Source organism: Ambystoma mexicanum, chromosome 2q, assembly GCF_040938575.1.
Source record: "Ambystoma mexicanum isolate Mex_15411 chromosome 2q, UKY_AmexF1_1, whole genome shotgun sequence".
In the NCBI taxonomy this organism is placed as follows: Eukaryota; Metazoa; Chordata; class Amphibia; order Caudata; family Ambystomatidae; genus Ambystoma; species Ambystoma mexicanum.
The window spans coordinates 326075262-326095336 of NC_090924.1; the positions used below are offsets into that span (position 1 = coordinate 326075262).

Here is a 20075-nt window from a genome sequence, read left to right on the forward strand (position 1 = left end):
GTATATAAACAGAGTGTGTAACATGGCTGATGTGTCACCTCTTTTCATGATTGTGACTTCTCTAGTGGACAAAGACCTTCATTCTCTTTACCAAAAAAAAAACGTGAGGCGTTTTGCGACGGCCTTCTAATTCTTTCTTATTTAACTCCAGAGCAGCTCTCAAACTAAAAAAAGTCCCAGGTCTTGTGAACAGATCGTGTGAGTTGGCAAGACAAGGGGCCTCATTCCAAGTGAAGGTGGTGCGGTAAAAAAGTTGCAGTACTGGATTACCGCCACTTTTGAAGGTGACAACAGAGAAAAATGGAGGAGGCGCCCGGATAACATGGGAAGGGTCCTCCTCCCACCCCCCTGGGTAAGAGGGAGGGTCGTGGCAAGCCCGCCAAATGCAAGCAAAAGCCTGCAAAGGAACTTGCGCAGTTTTATCAAGTAAGGAGGTAAATATCCAACCACCAACCCTGCATAAGAAACAGCGGAATGGCAAGGCCTGGCCGTTGACATCACGGCACGGCGAGGCAGTGTTTTGGCGACCAGTGACAAGATACAGACTCCGAATGAGCCATGGGAAAGCCGGAAGGGTCTTCGCTCTTCTCAGGACCAGCGCCTCTTGGGGGCCTAAGCGGGTGGTGGTAGCAATGAGGGCTCAGCATCCCCCAAATAAAAGGCACCACCCCCTGCCCAGTAACACCTGCAAGGGCAGGCGGGGCTCAGACACGAAGGGTTATGGGAGTTGGGCCTACTGTGGACTTTGTTCGGAAAAGGGGGAAGCAGGTTTTGGACACAGAGCAGTCGCCACACCTTCGGAACTATTTCCCCAAAGTCGTGTGCAATGTTTGGAATTTATTATGTTGCGAAAATACATCTGCAGCCTTTTTATGCCAAAAAGAAGACATGTCTCATTCTGCACCTTACTGGGTGGGAGAGGAAAGGGGCAAGAAGAATGAGCAAGTGTGACGGTACAAAGATGGACAAATGCCCAGGTTATACCACGCATCAGTAGTGCATGTTTGTAGAAAAGGTGGAGGAAGTGCCTTCGACACTTGGTTGGGCGTTTTTCCTCCACATTCCCTCTTACACACGGAGGAATTATCAGCAGCAGATTTAACTCTGGTGATAATTCCTCCAAACCCCTACGGGGTCCAACAGCGCCTCACCACTGCTCACAATCTGACAGATGTTCCTGCCCATAGGGGTGATGGTAACTGAATATGGGGGAATTTCCAGGGGTAAAAACCGCAGTACTCATCAGTTTAATGAGGATCCAAGAAAAATGTCAGGCCATATGATATAGCAGTGTTAGCTTGCTCACCTTCCGGGTCACTAGTCGGTCTTGGTTCTGCTTCCGCTGGACGATTCTGAAAATAAAAGACACGACACGTCATTGGGTGGGTCAGTGTGCGCGCTCAAACTCCCTCAACACTCGCGCAATGTTGACCCAGCCTGTACTACGCAATAAACTGAGAACCACCGCCATTAGCATAGCCCAGAGGGCACGCGCGTGCCCCCCTCCCATTCATAGTATATTGAATACGCATTCAGGGATGTCCAGTACTGGCTCCTCGCCTTCAAAGAGTGCCCCTGAGTAAGGCACATCACAACGGACCATCTACAATCTCTCTTTTCCCATTTTCCTAAGAAACCCAGAAGCACAGAATCAATGATTGATGCTCACAGACACTGTGCCCCTTACACCTAAATGCCCATTAACACGAGGACGCATACACGCAGTCGCTGTGCCCCATTGCCGGGCCCACTGCATACACATAGGTTCATGTCTATTAGCATATAGACTGGCACACACAGTGACGGAGCCCCGTTGCACACACGCATTCATGTTCCTTTGCATAGAAGGATAAATACAATCACTGTGCCCCTTTGCATGTATACTGACATCCGTGTCATGCATATAGGTGCACACAATGACTGTGCGCCATATGTACAAGCATATGTGTCCCTTTCCATAGACAGATATATACAATCACTCTGACCCGTTGCATGCATATAAATACCAATTTTGTACATGTATATGCATATTTATATGTACACACACAATGACTGTGTCCCATTGCACATTGCATACAACCATGCATATACACGCCCCTTTGCGTAGACGGGTGCATATAATCAATAGAGGCCATTTCATATATGAACGAACGCACAATCATGTCACTTTGCGAGTACGGGTGCACACAATCACACACTGATAAACACATATGTCTCATGGCAGGGACTAATGGCCACAATGACTTTGCTCCATTGCACGCATGCACACACAGCAATGTACATTAATAACGGATATGTGCAATCCCCGTGTCCCCTGGTTTGCATATATTCGTCCCTTTGCATAGGCAACTACTCACGGTGAATTCACACCCCAATATGCGCAGACTCAGTCTTAAGTATTGCAGCCCCTCCCCCGCCCCCATCCCTCGCCCCGCCAAAATGGTGGGCTGTGTTGACTCGACCCGGCTACCTATAAACCCTGGCCAGACAGAACAGGACACAGGGTTTCCCGTTAACAAAGGCCTTACAATTACGAACGTCGAGCATTTCACTGTTAGCTCCTGCATTCATATGCACCTTGCAATTCCTACCCTAAAGCATGTCACTGTTACCTTCTGCATTCATATGCACCTTGCAATTCCTACCCTAAAGCATGTCACTGTTAGCTCCTGCATTCACAAGCACTTTGCAATTCCTACCCTAAAGCATGTTACTGTTAGCTCCTGCATTCACGTGCACCTTGCAATTCCTACCTTAAAGCATGTCACTGTTAGCTCCTGCATTCACGTGCACCTTCCAATTCCTACCCTAAAGCATGTCACTGTTAGCTCCTGCATTCACGTGCACCTTCCAATTCTTACCCTAAAGCATGTCACTGTTAGCTCCTGCATTCACGTGCACCTTCCAATTCCTACCCTAAAGCATGTCACTGTTGTAGCTCCTGCATTCATATGCACCTTGCAATTCCTACCCTAAAGCATGTCACTGTTAGCTCCTGCATTCATATGCACCTTGCAATTCCTACCCTAAAGCATGTCACTGTGAGCTCCTGCATCCATATGCACCTTGCAATTCCTACCCTAAAGCATTTCACTGTGAGCTCCTGCATTCATAAGCACCTTGCAGTTACTACCCTAAAGCATGTCACTATTAGCTCCTGCATTCATGTGCACCTTGCAATTCCTACCCTAAAGTAGGTCACTGTTAGCTCCTGCATTCATGTGCACCTTCCAATTCCTACCCTAAAGCATGTCACTGTTACCTCCTGCATGCATATGCACCTTCCAATTCCTACCCTAAAGCATGTCTCTGTTAGCTCTTGCATTCATATGCACCTTGCAGTTACTAGCCTAAAGCATGTCACTGTTAGCGCCTGCATTCATATGCATACATTTTTAGGCAATTGAAATCGTGATGTGGGGTTACTACTTGCATGCCAGGGGAGTGATTGGAAGGGTAGAGAGGGGACAGGAGACCGCTCATTTGTAAAGGAGAGAGTCAACTGCCTTTAACATTGAAACTGCACTCGAATAGGCTCATTAGAATGCGTACATAAGTTAGATGACCCCACACAAATAAGTTTGGCCCCCAATGTCTCTGAAGTTAGCGCATCTCCCTGCACTTGAAGGGTTAGTCCCCCATACTCCCACTGCCCTCCCATTGATTGAAACGTAGGTCTCATTGCACCCCTGGCCCATTACCACATACTGAACTGTGCCCCCATTGAAGACCTACACAAGGCCACGTGCATAGACAAAGGGAGCATTGGCATACATTGGCACCCGACCTTACAGACTGGTACATAAGGTCATATAGTGCCATGTTATGGGGAACCATGTACGAGTGCTGAGTTTTCTGGAGTCGCCTGGCAACACATAATCACTGTGCCCTATTGAATGCAAGTGGCAGGGGTGGGCTGTACAAGGCCAGTTATCAACACATCCATGCATACCGGCATCCGCCTGCATAGCCTGAAACACACGGAACTATTGTGCCCCCTCCCCCCTTGCACACATTCATACATCATTTGGCGTTTCCCTGTCACCTTCCAGACTTACCGATGCAGGGAAGGCCCAGCCTGCAGCGCTGAGCGCCAGGAGGAGACTTAGGGCCAGGGCGTCCATGATGCAGGCAACAGAGGCTCTGGAGACAGGTAACCCGGTAGCGGAAGAAGGGAAGGTCTGCACGGGCTGGAGGAGCTACACGACTTGCCATGCAACACGCACCCCAACCCTTTATACCCGGCCCTCCACACTACATGTGCCGGGGAAATGTCCCAGGGGGGGAAGGGTTCATAGGGAGGGAATAACCGGGGTAAGACAGAGTGGAAATTCCTGCTGGAATTGCTATGACGTCAAGAAAGCCACGCGCACGTCAGGACCGCGCAGGGGGGCGTCAGGGGCTTTGATTCGCATCCGAGCCGCACCCCTAATTGAGGTTTTTTTTAAATCGCCCCCAGCTTAGAAAGGCCACAGTAGAGTTAACCTGAGACCAGGGGGCGATAATAGCGTGGGGTGGAGCTGTCAGCCCCGTGCCCCATTCACACACAGTCCGCGCCAGGGTCCCCCGGAGATGCTTTGGGGTCCACAGGAGAGAGGCCAGCTACCGCGAGGCGCTGTGTTGTTTGGCCGCGCTGAGGTGCGAGTTTTGAGGCTCCTAATCCTTCACATGCACATTACAATAGCCATGGTTAGGATAAAACCCTAAAACCCGGACATTTGCAAATTTGCAAGGGAAGGCGACTTATTGTTTAACAGAGCAAGTCATTCGTTGCTGTTGCCTATACACACCAGCATGGAAGTTCCACAATGCGTGGTAGCATTTACTACTCTGCCCAGTGCTGTCCCGAATGCGAGGTTTAGAATCTACTTGCCCAGTGCTCATCCCAAATGCTCCTTATTGTTTTTACTTTGGCAAAGAAAGGCAAGAGAAAAGGAATCCAGAGGCAGCTCAGGTTGTTATTACCTGGCATGACTCATGTCACTGATATATATGTGTGTATATATTTTCATTTGCCGACGAGAAAGGGGTGCTTTCATTGAACAGTGACAGCCTGTAAACTAGCTGGATGGATTTGCACCAAATAAGAAACAAGTTGGCCATAATGCATTGCTGATATTATTTTGTTTGTCTAGTTTGGTGTAAATTTGACTAGGTGCCCCCAATCCCCAAAAGAATGTGTCTCCCATGGTGCATTGCAGAAAATTGGCTTTTCAGAAACGAGAATTCGTCATTTTGTTTGGGCTCGATGTGAACGAATCCTGTTGATAATCCGTCACGAACATGACAAAGTAAAGTCATAGCTCTCAACTCACACGCATTTGGCTGGTGTCACCCGCCTTGCAAAGGGCCGACTCACCCGCCAAGCCTCCTGCACGCCCATTCATTTCAATGGGCGTCTCACCCGCCAAAAACAAAATCGGGTGATTTCACCCGCCTTTGAGTCACAAATGGTTGAGAGCTATGGTAAAGTGGAGGAGAGAAATGGTGGATTCACTTCAGTGTAGGGGTGGGAAGTGTGATTAGGCACTTTGGGGTGAGAGGGGGTGCAGTGGAGAGCCTATTTTGAGCCTGATCATGGGCTCAGAGGGGGCCCCACTTGGAGTAAAAAAAAAGAATGTTTTTTTTTTTCAAAAAAACGTTTTGCAACATTTATTTTAACATTTTCTTTATGAATTCACTCTGCATTTATAAAGAAATGATTTCTGTAACAGAAATAATTTCTTTATGAAGGCAGAGTGAATACAAAAAGAAACTTTCTTTTTGAAGTCCGGGGGCTACCCAGACCCCATGACATGAAGACCCTAGGCTGGAGGCTTCCATGTCATGGGGTGGGCGAAGCCCTATGACTTCAAAAAGAAATAGTTTATTTTTGAAGTCACTCTGCCTTCATAAAGACATTTTTTCCGTTATGGTTCAGTCCTTAACGGAAATAATTTCTTTATGAAGTCAGAGTGACTACAAAAAGAAACAATTTATTTTTGAAGTATTATGGCTCTCCTCAACCCCATGCCATGTGCGTGTGTGAGTGTATGGTGAAAGAGTGTACACAAATGTATGGGTGGCTGGGTATGCGTTTGTGTTTGTACGGTAAAAGGATGCACACTTAAATGTACGGGTGGCTGCCTGGGTGTGCCTGTATGGTGAAAGTGTCCACAGTTAAATGTATAGGTGGCTGCCTGTGTGAGTGTATGGTGAAAGGGTGCACCCAAATGTATGGGTGGCTGGGTGTGACCGTACGGTGAAAGGATGCACACTTAAATGTATGGGTGGCTGCCTGGGTGCGTCTGTATGGTGAAAGGGTGCACACTTAAATGTATGGGTAGGTGCCTGGGGGTCTGTGCCTGTATGGTGAAAGGATGCACAATTAAATGTTTTGGTGGCTGCCTGGGTGTGTCTGTATGGTGAAAGGGTGCACACTTAAATGTATGGGTAGGTGCCTGGGTGTGTGTGCCTGTATGGTTAAAGGTTGCACACTTAAATGTACGGGTGGCTGCCTGGGTGTGTCTGTATGGTGGAAGGGTGCACACTTAAATGTATGGGTAGGTGCTTGGGGGTGTGCGCCTGTATGGTGAAAGGTTGCACAATTAAATGTTTTGGTGGCTGCCTGGGTGTGTCTGTGTGGTGAAAGGGTGCACACTTAAATGTATGGGTAGGTGCCCGGGTGTGTGTGCCTGTATGGTTAAAGGTTGCACACTTAAATGTATGGGTGGCTGCCAGGGTGTGCCTGTATGTTGAAAGGGTGCACACTTAAATATATGGGTAGGTGCCTGGGGGTGTGTTCCTGTATGGGGAAAGGTTGCACACTTAAATGTATTGGTGGCTGCATGGGTGTGCCTGTATGGTGAAAGGGTGCACACTTAAATGTACAGGTGGTTGCCTGGGTGTGCCTGTATGGTGAAAGGGTGCCCACTTAAATGTATGGGTGGCTGCATGGGTGTGCCTGTATGTTGAAAGAGTGCACTCTTAAATATATGGCTCGCTGGGTGTGTGTGTGTATATATGGTGAATGGTGTGTGTGCTTGTGTTAAGGGACGCGACAAAACCTACATTTCAGGGGGACTAACCCTTCAAATGTTGGGAGAGGCGCTAACTTCACGTGTGATGGGGAGGAGCAAACTTATTTGAGTGGGGGCATCTAACTTCTTTACGCATTTTAATGAGACTATGCTGGTGCAGCTTCAATGTTACAAGCAATTGACTCCTTTAAGTCTGAAAGCAACCACTTATGGACTGCTGTGAGAATGACTGGTCTCCTGTTCCCTCTCTACTCTTCCAATCACTCCCCTGGCATGCAAGTACTAAACCCACATCACAATTTCAATTGCTTAAAAATTGGGCATTTGAATGCAGGTATTAAGAGTGAAATACTGCACATTAGTAATTGCTGGGCCCTTGTTAACAGCGAAACCCAGGTGCCGCTTAACATCTGTGTCCTTTTCTGTCCGGCAACTGCTCTGTAGGTCAGCCAGGTCAAGTCAACATATCCCACAATTTCAGTGGGGCGGGGAGTGCTAAAGCCCAGTCAGCTCAATGGTGTTGCACCACTACTTGTGTTTAATGCCTTGATTACTTATTGGTAATCTTCATTACACCTAGCCCTATTCTTCCTCATCCCAGTACTTGTGTATGAGGCACTGTGCCTCATACACAAGTCCTGGGATAAGGTAGAGGTACATGAAGGTAATACCTGACTTAGCTACATGTAATCTTCATTACTCCTAGCCCCACTCTTCCTCATCCCAGTACTTACCAGCGAGGCAAGAAGCCTCATACGTAAACCCTGGGACAAGGAAGAGGGATGTGGAGGTAATTCTGGGCCAATTAACTGATTTTGGAGGTTGGGGTAGGGAATGGGAGGGAGAAGGGATGTGTTGGGGGGCGGGGTTGTGCAATAAATCATAATGGCCGTCCATGTCCATGCTAAGCAGGCATGATATGTGTTATTAGTGGCCAGAGAGGCATTTTGGTGCAGCCAGTCTAGCCATTCCTCATTTTGGTATGACTTTTTTTTAACTGGGCATAAGTCTAATTACATGGCTTGACTGGCATTTGGGTTCTGCCAGTCTAGCCGTTTCTTACTGCGGCACTGTATATTTTTCTGAGCATCTGTGATAAAATTATATGATATGATAAGTCATATATCACGCACCTGTACACAAGTGTTTTTAGGCTCGACAAGACAAAGGAAGGAAAACAGAGAGAGGACAAGACAAATGATCATACTAAGTCTTGTGTCAATCAGATCGTGCAAGTGCGAGAACGAGAAGTGAAAGGGGAAAGGGAGGGGGGAAGTGCAAGGGAGAGGGGGGAAACAGGGCAGCAATGCTCTGAGTAAGTGCCGCCAGGGCAGCGCGGCTCTGGGTAGTGCAAGGAGAACAAGGGACTGGAGGGTTACAGTTACAGCCCCTAACTGCGTGGTAGGCCCGTAGGCAGTGCAAGGGTGACTGATCAAGAAAGAGCCTGGACTCAGTGAGACTGAGGGTAGCCAAGCAACCAGTTGGTACAGCTGACAGGTAGGCCAGCAGGGGAGAGAGAGAAAGCAGAGGAGAAGAGGAACATTTTTAGCTGCTTCTGGAACTTCAGGTGGTCTGGCTCAAGTTTGGTAGAGGCAGGGAGGCCATTCCAGAGGGAGGCACGTGCAGGGGAGAAGGATCTACCCCCCCCCACTCTCTGCCTGGAGAAGCATCTAACCCTTAGGGCTCGAGAAGGAAAGTATTTTGGAAGAGAGCATTGTATATAGTGCGGATCCCAGTCCCAGAAAGCCTTGTGGACAATGCAAAGGGTCTTGAACTTGATCCTTGCAGCCACCGAGAGCCAGTGGAGAGATTTCATGGCTGGAGCGATACGGTCCCTGGGCTTGAGGCCAAAGATAAGTCTTGCAGTCCTGTTCTGGATTAGTTGCAGAGGGTGGAGAGTAGAGGAAGGCAGATTGAGAAAGTGGCTATTGAGCAGTAATCCAGCCTTGAGAGAACCAGAGCTCTGGAGACAGTGAGCTTCTGGGGGAAAGTAAGAAAGGGAAGAGTCCCTTTTGAGGAGGTGCAGCTGGTAGTGGGACTTCTTGGTGATGTCAGAGATGTGAGGAGAGAAAGAGAGAGTGGAGTTGAAGATGACACCAGGAAGGAGCGAGAGAGGATAGTGGGCTGAGGGGAGCCTGAAGGAAAGCTGGGTGTCATCCGCATAACACTGTAAGTTAGAGGAGAAGGTAGAGATCAGGTGGGCCAAAAGGGCCAATTAGAGGTTGAAAAACCAAGGTGAGAGGATAGAGCCCTGGAGAACGCCACATGCAGAGAGAGGTGGCGAAGTGAAAGGGACCAAGTTGGACCTGGGAGGGGCGGTCCAAGAGGAAGGAGGTCAGCCACTCCAGGGCCTGATCCAGGATGCCCAGGTTCTCACAGAGTCAATTGATCAGGATGGCGAGGTTGACCATGTCGAAAGCAGAGGAAAGTTCCAGGAGGATGAGGACAGAAGGAATGCTGGAATCAAGGTTAGAGATCAGATCTTCACAGGTGTTTAGGAGAGAAGTTTCTGTGCCTTTGGCAGTTCTTAAGCCAGCCTGATGATTATAGAGACAACAAACAGATTCAGTGTGGAGAGTAATCTGGCAGTTGGTCATATTTTCCAAGAGTTTTGGAGAGGGGAATGTTCCAGTGGCAAAAGAAGGATTACAGAAATCGGCCAAGGCTGGATCAAGGGTGTCAATGTGGCCCTAAGCTTCGCTCGCAGGGGGGCCCCAGATCTTGTGTTACGCCACTGAAACACACCAGACCCGGTATGGTATGAATGCCACTCTGGCCACATTTTTATTAACACAATAAATCATCAGTAAACCATGTAATGTGACTATTCATATTACATATTACACACCACAACAAGCATCATATCTCCAAACTGACAGATGGTCCAGGCCGACCATGACTTTCCGCCCCCAGGGTAGTGCATGGTGGTTGTGAGGGGGTCGTGAAAGGGGAGGGCGATACCAGGAGGCAGACCCTACGTCACTGGTTCAAAACTGCCCACCTCCTGATACCGCCCCCCAGCTCCTCCCCCGCTGTGTTCCCCCGCTGGTTGTTCTAACATTATGATGTGCCCTCTCCCAAACACTATTCCAGCTCCGGAGTTTCCCGGGACAGGATCTTAGTGCCCACCTGGTCACCTCAAACCCCCAACTCCTAAATTCAGGGTGGGTAAGATGGGAAAGGTCCAACGAAGGGCGTCAGTCGGCCTTGGCGGCACAAGCACAGGCAGCGGGATCACAGAGGAGCACATTTCCTGCAGATGAGGCAAAGTTGGGCCTCATTACGACCTTGGAGGCAGCCATGGTGCTATTAGAGGAGAAGCACCATGGCTGCCTTCAAAGTCGTGTCCGGTTCCGGGTAGTCGGAATGGGGACTTACCGGGTCATTCCAACCTTGGAGGACCCGGTAAGTCCCCATTCTGAATACCATTCCCCATTCCCATTTGAGCCCCCATAGGGCTCAATGGGAATGGGGAAGGAGCTAATAACGGGCCCGCAAATAGCGGGCCCATTTTTAGCTCCATGGTCCCTTAGCGGTTCCCGCTAAGGGACCTCGGAATGCGGTGGCAGGGGGTTAACGACACCGGCATCCTTACCGGTGCAGCTAACCCCCTTCAACCGTACTCGTAATGAGTCCCAATGTTTTTTTACCAATCTGGCCTCGCTTTATGGGGGACTTTCCCGCTGCCGCACTGTCTGCAGTGATGCCAAAGCCCGCAAAGCAAACCCACCCTTCCACAGAGACTCCAGATCTCTTAAATAAAACTTTGTTAGTTAAAAGTAAGTTCCAACGCAATTACAATAGAATAGAACGGTAAAAGGGATTTGGAAATTGTGTTCGTAGAAATTACAGAGTGCCACGTCTTTTTGTCAAATGTTAAATGCTTCAAAGATGAATAGGAGTGAAATGTGTCTGTAGTCAACACCCAGTCTTCATCATAGAGTGACTTCTTCACTTTATCATGGTTCTCAATTAGTATTTTTTTATCCATGGCGATGTTAAAATATAAGGATTCCCATTTAACTCTTAATGATGATACAAATTGGCTGCCTTTCAATGCTATATTGGCATTAGTAAGTGAAGCTCCCAGATCCCCATATAGAGTTAGGTTCTAGACCAATTAATTTAAGATAAAGAGATAAACTCCATTGAATGTGTACACCTAATCAGGTGGTCCCCAATTCAAATCTCATAGCCGCCAGTGGGATAGCGTTTGGAGCATTTAGAATACGATGCCACAACTTGGCCTCAATTTCATCCAGCAATCTGAAAATTGTATCGTTAACTAATTTGAGTCCGTAAATAAGTTTGAGGACTATTTTACCCTCATAAAAATGTAATACCATTTTAATGGACATTCAACCTAATTTAGTGTCAATTTTAATTGCTTGATTTGTGAGAATCATAGCTTTATTCTTTCCCTTATGTTCTTCAGTCCTGGTTGGGCATAAAAATGAAAACTCAGCTAAACAAAACTGAAAGTAGTGCCAATAGTGGTCCTTTTCAATGTCCATTTCCTAATCCTTCGCTTTTTCCCTTTTGTAATGGCCAGAATCTTACTTCTAGTAGGATTAACCATTTTCTTTTGTATATTTGGAGAAAGCAACCAGTAGTCTTTGTAATCCTACTCCAGTATTATCACATAATAAAAAATCATCGGCATAAGCCAACCAAGGCACTTTACATAGTCCCACTTTAGGAGTTATCTAACCAGCCTCCGAGAGATAGTCCCCGACATCAGAAACATAAAGGTCAAAAAGACAGGAGGCTAAAACTCATCCCTGCCTTAATCCTCCAAAGGATCGAATATGCTTGGACGACTCTCCTTCTTTGTTAAATCTAACATGAATCCCTGAGTTTTCATAGAGACCCATTATTAGCCTTAGAAGACCCCTAGGCAGCCCCCAATCAGCCATTTTCGTCCACAATCTATTTCGGTCGACCTTGTCGAAGGCCGTCGAGAGGTCAATCGCAGCCACGTAGGTACAACAAATAGGATCAGACCCCATGCAGCACCTTGGATTGCCGTCACAATTAAACCATTAACATTAGTGGCATACCCTTGACAAAACCACAGCAATGCTCAATCCGTCCAGGGATCCCCGACCGGCTAAGACCAGCAGCAGCGGTAGTGAGGGCAAAAAGGTCCAACAAAGGGCGGCAGCCGGCCCTTGCGGCACAGGCAGCAGGATCACAGCAGCGCAAACTTCCCCTTGTGAGGCAAAGGCAATGTTCTTTACCAATCTGGCCTCCCTTTATGGGGGACATTCGTGCTGTCGTGCTCCCTGCAGCAGGGCCAAAGCCGACACGCTTTCCCAGAAGACTCCAGTTCCAGCTGGTGTCTGCCATTACCAGCCACCACTTCTGCCACCGCCCCGGCATACCAAACCTGACATCCCAGTGAAAGGCAGGTCTTTTGCCTTCATTTTCATATTCCCAGGGAGTCCCATGGGAAAATGGAAAGACAGAATCAGAAAAAAAAGTGTGTCACAGGAAAAACAACAATAGTTCAGCATCAGGTGGGAGCACGAGTGCATAAGTAGGTTTGCAGTGAAGGCAGGGAAGACGTTAAGTCCCACGTGGATGGAAATGTACAACTGAATGCCATAGGGGCCAGAGCATGTTGCCCATGGTCTTTTACCTTGATTGATTGGTAGGACCTGGTTATTTACTAGGGAGGGCGGGGGATGTGGGCCACGGTCCCTGGCATGCGTCCATGGCCAGGCCAATTTCTGAGGCAGCATATCAAGGCAATGACCCGGACAATCTGGGCACTGCCCCTGGCTGCAGGTCATGTTTCAGGCACAACAGTTATAGCACTATTTTGTGTACGTAAATCTTTGCATTTTTGAAAAAAAATAATGGATTGATTTTAACATATTTATGACAACACGGTTTGGGTACTAGACCACTGCTCTGCAAACAAATTTGTTTAACATCTGTCCAGTTGTTCAGGATGTAGACACAGCACAAATGTTACATAATCGTAGTAATTCAGGATTTCACAAAGGATGCCCACCGTAACTTTGCCCCCTCAAGGAAACCACATGCAAAATTCCCAATCAATTGGATGGGGTGTATATATAAGTTTTTGCGCAGATTTTTTGAAAGGCGCAAAAGTTGTAGCCAACAAAGAAGGGGTTTTCCTATGGGGAATGCAACTTCACCATGAAAAATAAAGAATTTATATATTATATGGCGGCCCTAGCAGCCCTATAGTTAAGGTGAAATCATCCTCCATTAGGAAATGCCAAAATCCTATGGTTCATCATTTTTGATCTGTAGGACAGATCAGCATGACAGCTGACATTCCTATTCTGGGGCCCGAGCCCCCAGAACTGGAGAATTGCATGCAAATCCATGTTACAATTCAAAAGATATAAAGAGTCACCTTTTCATTCATTTTCCCATAGAAAAATGTCAAATTTTTGCTCACTCGCACAGTCCAAAACGCTTGACGGATTTGTGCCAAATAAGAAAGCCTCAAAGAGCTTGAAGTAAATCCTTCTTTGTTTCGGTGCAAATCTAAATCCTTCTTTGTTTCGGTGCAAATCTGTCCAGTGTTCGTTTTTTTTTATTTGGCCGACAATGGTGGGCCCCTGTAACCAAAAAGTTAGTTATATCTCCCATGATGTACTGCGGTTGCCAAGCTTTTTAATTTTTGAAAATCCGCTGTCACTCGATTCGAGAACCAAGTTCTCGAATCGTTTTTGCAAACTGCTGTAAAATGATATAAGAGGTGTAAGTAGGGCAGTTTTTAACCGAGGAAGCACGTGGCAGGTTAAGAAAGGATGATTTTTGAAGGATTGCAGCTTGGGAGGCGGTAGTTGAACGGCAAAAAAAGTGTAATTACTTCAAAACTATAATATATTGAGATATGGTAATAATTGACATTGCTAGTTAGGGGAGGAGTAGTATTTTAAGTTCATTTAGGAAGCAATGTTTTAAAATATAAAAATAAATTACAGGAATTGATTCCTAAAATGTACTTAAAATGTGTGGGAGGGGGATGTTAGGGGATAAAAATATTTTCGAGGTGTTAACTGTACTGATTAAGGTTATATTTGCTTCATTCGTGGGATAAACAATCTGCAATTAAACACCGGACGAAGCCGATGCTTGTTTACTATATCCTCTGTTGTGATTGGGCAAGCTTTTCACGAGACTTAATTGTGAAAATCTCAAATCATGCCTGTCGTCATGCAGGTGAGATATTTGCACGATCGTACCTTCCTCTTCCTCGTTGAAGTGCCCCACTAACTTCACCTCAGTCCGCCTCGTTGCAGCACCCCACTAACTCCACCTCACCCTTCCTCGTCGCAGTACACCACTAACTCCACCTCACTCTTCTACATAGTGGTCCCCCACCAACTCTACCTCACTCTTCCTCATCACAGTCCCCCAATAGCTCCACCTTACTCATTCTCATCGCAGTACTCCTCTAACTCCACCTCGCTCTTCCTCATTGAAGTCCCCCACTAACTCCACCCGCTCTTCCTCGCCACAATCCCCTACTAACTACAATTCGCTCTTTCTTGTCGTGGCACCCGTCTAACTCCACCTCACACTCCCTCATCACTCCCCGCCACCAAGTCCACCTCATTCTTTTCATCACAGTTCACAACTACCCCACCTGACTCTTCCTCATCACAATCACACACTAACTCCACCGCACTCTTCTTCGTCACAGTCACCAACTACCCCAGCTCACCTTTCCTCATCACAGTCCCCCACTAACCTCACCTCACTCTTCTTGGTCACAGTCTGTCCCCCACTAACTTCACCTTGCTCTTCTTTGTTACAGTTCCCCACTAACTCCACTTCACTCTTCGTCACAATACCCCATTAACTCCACCTCACTCTTCTTTGTCAGAGGCCCCCACTAACTCCATCTCACTCTTCTTAGTAACAGTCCCTCACTAATGCCACCTGACTCTTCCTTGTCCGATTCCACACTGACTCCACCTCACTCTTTCTCATCACAGTCCCTCACTACCCCACCTCGCTCTTTCTCATCGCAGTATCCCTCTAACTCCACTTCACTCTTCCTTGTCACATACCCCTCGAACTCCGCTTCACTCTTCCTCGTCACAGTCCCCACTACCTCCACCCCACACTTCCTCGTTGCAGTACTTGTAAGGAAGGCATGCCATCAAAGTAAGACAGACACAAGAGATCACAGGTCAAGGGTGTTTATTAAGCTGTAACAAGGGTGAGATAAACGCCTAACATAAACCTAAATCTAAGATGGGAGCAAGCTACGACCATCAAAAAATAATACAGTGATAGTGGAGTCTAGTCAAATAAAAAGGGCCTATAGTAAAAAACCTATTGCCAATCCTTACTGCTATGCTCCAAAAGAGTGTGGGATAATGTTCACAAGAAAAGAAAGAAGTGTTCACAAAATGATAAGTCAGGATGTTATGGCCGGGGTCTCCCTTCCCCACATTTTTAGCATGAGACAAGGCGGGACTCTCGAGCACAGCACACTCCTGGGCTTCTGCAGCACAAGCTTACAGTTCCTTTTTTCAGTATCAGGGCCTTTTGTGCCTCATGCAAAGTCTCTTGCTTCAGAGGGCCTGATACACCAAAACAACAAAACAAGTTCCTTCAGTTCACCTTTACGTCGGGTGATTACCCTTCACCCTTGGATCCCCCTCAGCCCGGCCTCCGGTCCTTCTCTCAGTCATCAGCCTCCCTCAGTCGGGCTCAGACCCACCAGAGCACTTGCCAATTTAAACAGAGACTTTCGAAGGGCGGTTTCGTCTCGCTGGGTCACTCTGTTAGCCTACGGCAAGCTGGGGTCATACCAACACAGTACGCACAGTGTTTCCCTCAGCTGGGCGCAAACGCCTATTTCGCAATATCAAAACTTCTGCACTGTGTCAAGGACTTTCGATTGTACAAGAGAGTTGGCTTGACTCTTGTATGACCACCTTAACACCTTATACCGGCCGTCCCTATGACCTCTTCGTACTTGTACTTTCTTTATTCACAATGGTCAACACAGTCTCTTTGTTCAGGAGAGGGGTACCTGCCAGACACCTTAGACTGATCGCCCAAGTGGCGCTGGACCACTCTATCTCTGGTACCAAGTTTATTCTCTAAAGACCTCTTGTCTACTTATCTTCTGAATGTTGCCACTGCAACCTTGAGTCTAACACAGTCCAGTCGACTATCAGTTTCTTCTGACTCACCGGCTGTGCTGAACTCGTTTGCAGTTCCTTTGCCGCTGGAGTCAAGGACTGTATCATAATGGCAACCACGTCTCCCCACCCTGGATATCAATGCGGGAGGGTGCCATGTACGGCTGACATCCGTTACACCATTTGCCAGCTGCAATTCCCGGTCTTATGTTGCTGTCATCAGAGACTTTGAGGGTCTGGGTTGAAAAGGGCGAGGGCAACTCCCTCCTTGATGTCCTTTCAGGTCTCGCCAGCTTTCTCCTCCGTTTGAACTGCCGTCCTGGAATGCCTGTTTCCTCGTGCATTCAGACTTTCTCAGAGTGTGCTCTTTTGCTCTACATTTTATCCCTATGGGGAAGGTAAAGGGTAGTCAGGTGTGTGTAGTTGTCAGTAATTGCCCGACTCTGCCCGACCCTTGTGTTGGGACATGTCAGGTAAACAGCTCGGGTATTAGTCCGTTGTCATTCACGCTGTGAGAAAGTGTTTGTGTTGGAAAAGGGGTGGGGGTAGAGTTTCGAAGTATCCTACTGGGCAGGATGGGGAACAGGTGTCAAAAGGAAGGGGATACCGCATCTCACCCTTCGGTGTCCCACGGCCACTCCCTGAACATCCCCCATCCAGGGGATCCCCCCGCGCTGGTTCACCCCCAGGAACTTGATCCAATAGCGATGGCCATGTCCTGGCAGCCTGGATGATAGATCCCCAAGGACTAGCGGGTGAGACACCTTCAGGCTTCTCACATACCTCACATCACTCTTCCTCGTTACTGTTGCAACTAACAGCACCACACTCTCCCGTGTCACAGTACTCCACCTCACTCTTCTTCATTGCAGTACCCCACTACCCCACCTCACGTTTCCTCCTCACAGTCCCCCACTAACTCCACCTCACTCTTTGTTGTTTCTGTCCCCAACTACCCACCCCACTCTTCCTCATCACAGTCCCCCCACTAACTCCATCTCATTCGTCCACGTTACGGTCCCCAACTACCCCAACTCACTCTTCTTCATCACAGTCCCTCACTAACTCCACGTCACTCTTCTTCATCACAGTACTCCATTATCACCAAGTCACTCTTCCTTGTCACAGTACTCCAATATCACCACCTCACTCTTCCCATCACAGTTAACAACTACCCCACCTCACTCTTCCTTGCCACAGTCCCCAACAACCCCACCACATTCTTCCTTGTCATAGTTCGCAACTACCCCTTCTCACTTTTCCTCGTCACAATACTCCACAACCACCACCTCGCTCTTCCTCATCACAGTTCCCAACTACCCCACCTCACTTTCCCTCATCACAGTCACCAACTACACACCTCAGTCTTCCTTATCAAAGTCTCATACTAACTCAACCTCGCTCTTCTTTTTCACATCCCTCCACTACAAGCATGTCACTCTTTCTCATCACAGTCCCCCACTACCACCACCTTACTCTTCCTCATCACAGTCCCCCACTACCACCAACATACTCTTCCTCGTCACAGTTCCCCACTACCACAATCTCACTCTTCCTGATCACGGCCCCACTGCCTCCACATCACTCTTTCTCATCGCAGTACACCACTACCACCAACTCCCTCGCCCTTGTTACAGTACCCCACTACCACCGACTCACTGTTCCTCATCACAGTTCCTCACCACCCAACCTCACTCTTCCTCATCACAGACCTCAACTGCACAACTTCAGTCATCCTCATCACAGTCCCCCACTAACCCCAGCTCTCTCTGCCTCATCACAGTACAGAATTCTAACCCCTTCTTATCTAGTGGACATAAAAAATATTAAATATTTGTATTTGTATTTGTATTTATTAGGTTTATATAGCACTTTACGCCAAAGCGCTGCACATTTTAACAACAGGGTACATTTAACAATAACAAATTAACAGTAACAGTAGAAGCAAATAACAATTTAGAATTTTGAATCAGACCAACAAAACAGTATGTAGAGCAATTAGAGAGAGGGGCAGGGGAGAGTAGTGGAGTAGTTCAGGGAGGGGGAGGGAGGGATGGGTAGGAGGAGGAGAAGGGGAACGGGGGAGCAAAGGGGGTGTGGAAGGAGTGGAAGGGGGTGTGGAGGGAGGTGATTAAGGGGAAGAGGGAGAGGTTGGGAGGGGGCAGAGATAAGGGGAGGGGAATCATGGCGTAGAATGGAGGAGAGATTTGAGGGAGGTGCGGAATGAGGAAAAGGTAAGAATAGGGCGGATTGAGAGAGGTAAGGAGTTCCAGTGGAGGGGAGCTAGGAGTTGGAAGGAGCGGAAACGAGAGGAAGCACAAGGGGAAGGAGGAACAGTGAGTAGAAAGTGGTCAGCAAAGCGAAGGGAGCAAGAGGGAGTGTAGAAAGAGAGAAAGGAAGAGAGATAAGGGGGAGCGAGATCATGGAGAGATTTGAAGACTAGGCAGAGGAAATGAAATTTAAGTTGGGAGTGAAAGGAAGCCAACCAAGGCAGGATAGGGAAGCAGAGATAGGGTCTCGGGAAGTGAGGAGACAGAGGGTACGTATGGCAGAATGGTATATAGATTTGAGGGGGGCAAGATGTGAAGTGGGTAGACCAAAGAGTAAGGAGGAGCAGTCGAAGAGGCGAGAGAAGATGAGGGAGGAGATTAAGAGTTTAGTGGCATGGAAAGTAAGAGAGGGGCGGACCTTGCAAATATTATAGAGTTGATAGCGACAGGCGCGAGAGGTGAGAGAAATATGGTGGGAAAAAGTGAGAGAGGAGTCAAAGTGAATGCCTAAGTTGCGGGCATATGGGGAGAAAGTAAGATTAGAGGGGGGGAAACTGAATAAAGGGAGGAGGAGTGGGGGGAAGGGAGTTGGAGGGGAAGAAAACGACTTCAGTTTTGTCTGAGTTAAGGGAAAGGAAGCGAGAAGACATCCAGTTTTTAATTGCAGTAAAACAGGAAGAGAGTTTAAGGTGGAGGTCGGGAGAGAAGGAAGAGAAGGAAAGAAAGAGCTGCGTGTCGTCAGCATAGAAATGGTGTGAATGCCAAAAGAGGAAATAACTGTTACGTTCACCTGGATCCCACAGGGGCGTCGAACGGAGCTGGACTACTGCGGTCTCCACCAGTGTGACACGTAGTGCAGTGATGACTGACTGAACTGGCAAACTGTGTTTCGTCTGCTTGACCCGCAAGAATATTCTCCTAAAAGCAGGGAAAGGGAATTAGCCACCCGTGGAAGAGAGATTACACAAACTCTATTGTTCCCCCCTGGAAACTTCCTGTATTACCTTTCATTAGTCTCACCTTATTGTTTGAAAAGATGAGCCCTCCATCCTGCGTAGAGTGCAGGGGACGCGTAGAAGACCAGTTACTTCACTGATCCGAAGGTATTGGGTGAGTTCCAGCGAAAGATGGCTTTGAGGTAAGTAGCGAGCGAGCCGTAAATATATAGTTCTTTTAGAGTTCAAAATGTCTGTTTTTTCACTCTTGCCCCTTTACCCTTTTGTCTTGCAGCGTGATCTGAGGAGAGTTTGCCTCGTTGGATGCAGGTTGCGCTCAGGTAAGAGTCTGTGTTATCCAATACTGTCTGGCATGAGATTAAGTTCCAAATGTATCTAACCAATTGTCTTCTTTCTCCTTACAGGTGCGGCGTGAGCGGAGAATGTATAACGAAGAATATTGCCTCGAGCGGTAAAACTCAAGTAAGTATCTTGCGGAAAGAAAAGAATGTCTTTGTTGGCACTCGGCTCACCTTGTTTGTTTTTTGTCTTTTCAGATGCCGGGAATTCAGCAACGAGGCAATGGATGCTGCAGCGGATCGTGGAGATGCGCCAAAGACAGGTGAGAATGGCGCAGCGCTGCAGCTGGCGATGCAACGCGTTTAAATTTAAAGTCTTTTTCCTTGTTCAAAGATGCGACTGTTC

At 47.7% G+C, this 20075-nt stretch overlaps 1 protein-coding gene across 1 annotated transcript in view; it reads right to left on the reverse strand.

The window, feature by feature from the left end:
- LOC138568701 (astacin-like metalloendopeptidase) overlaps nucleotides 1-19484 on the reverse strand; it is a 45910-nt gene extending 26426 nt beyond the window's left edge. The window contains exons 1-2 of the mRNA XM_069646479.1: nucleotides 19456-19484; nucleotides 19226-19353 (exon numbers count right to left, since the gene is read on the reverse strand). Of these exons, the coding sequence (XP_069502580.1) occupies nucleotides 19226-19353; nucleotides 19456-19484 (157 nt within the window). The remainder of the gene's footprint in view (nucleotides 1-19225; nucleotides 19354-19455) is intronic.
- Between the last annotated feature and the right edge of the window lie 591 nt (nucleotides 19485-20075).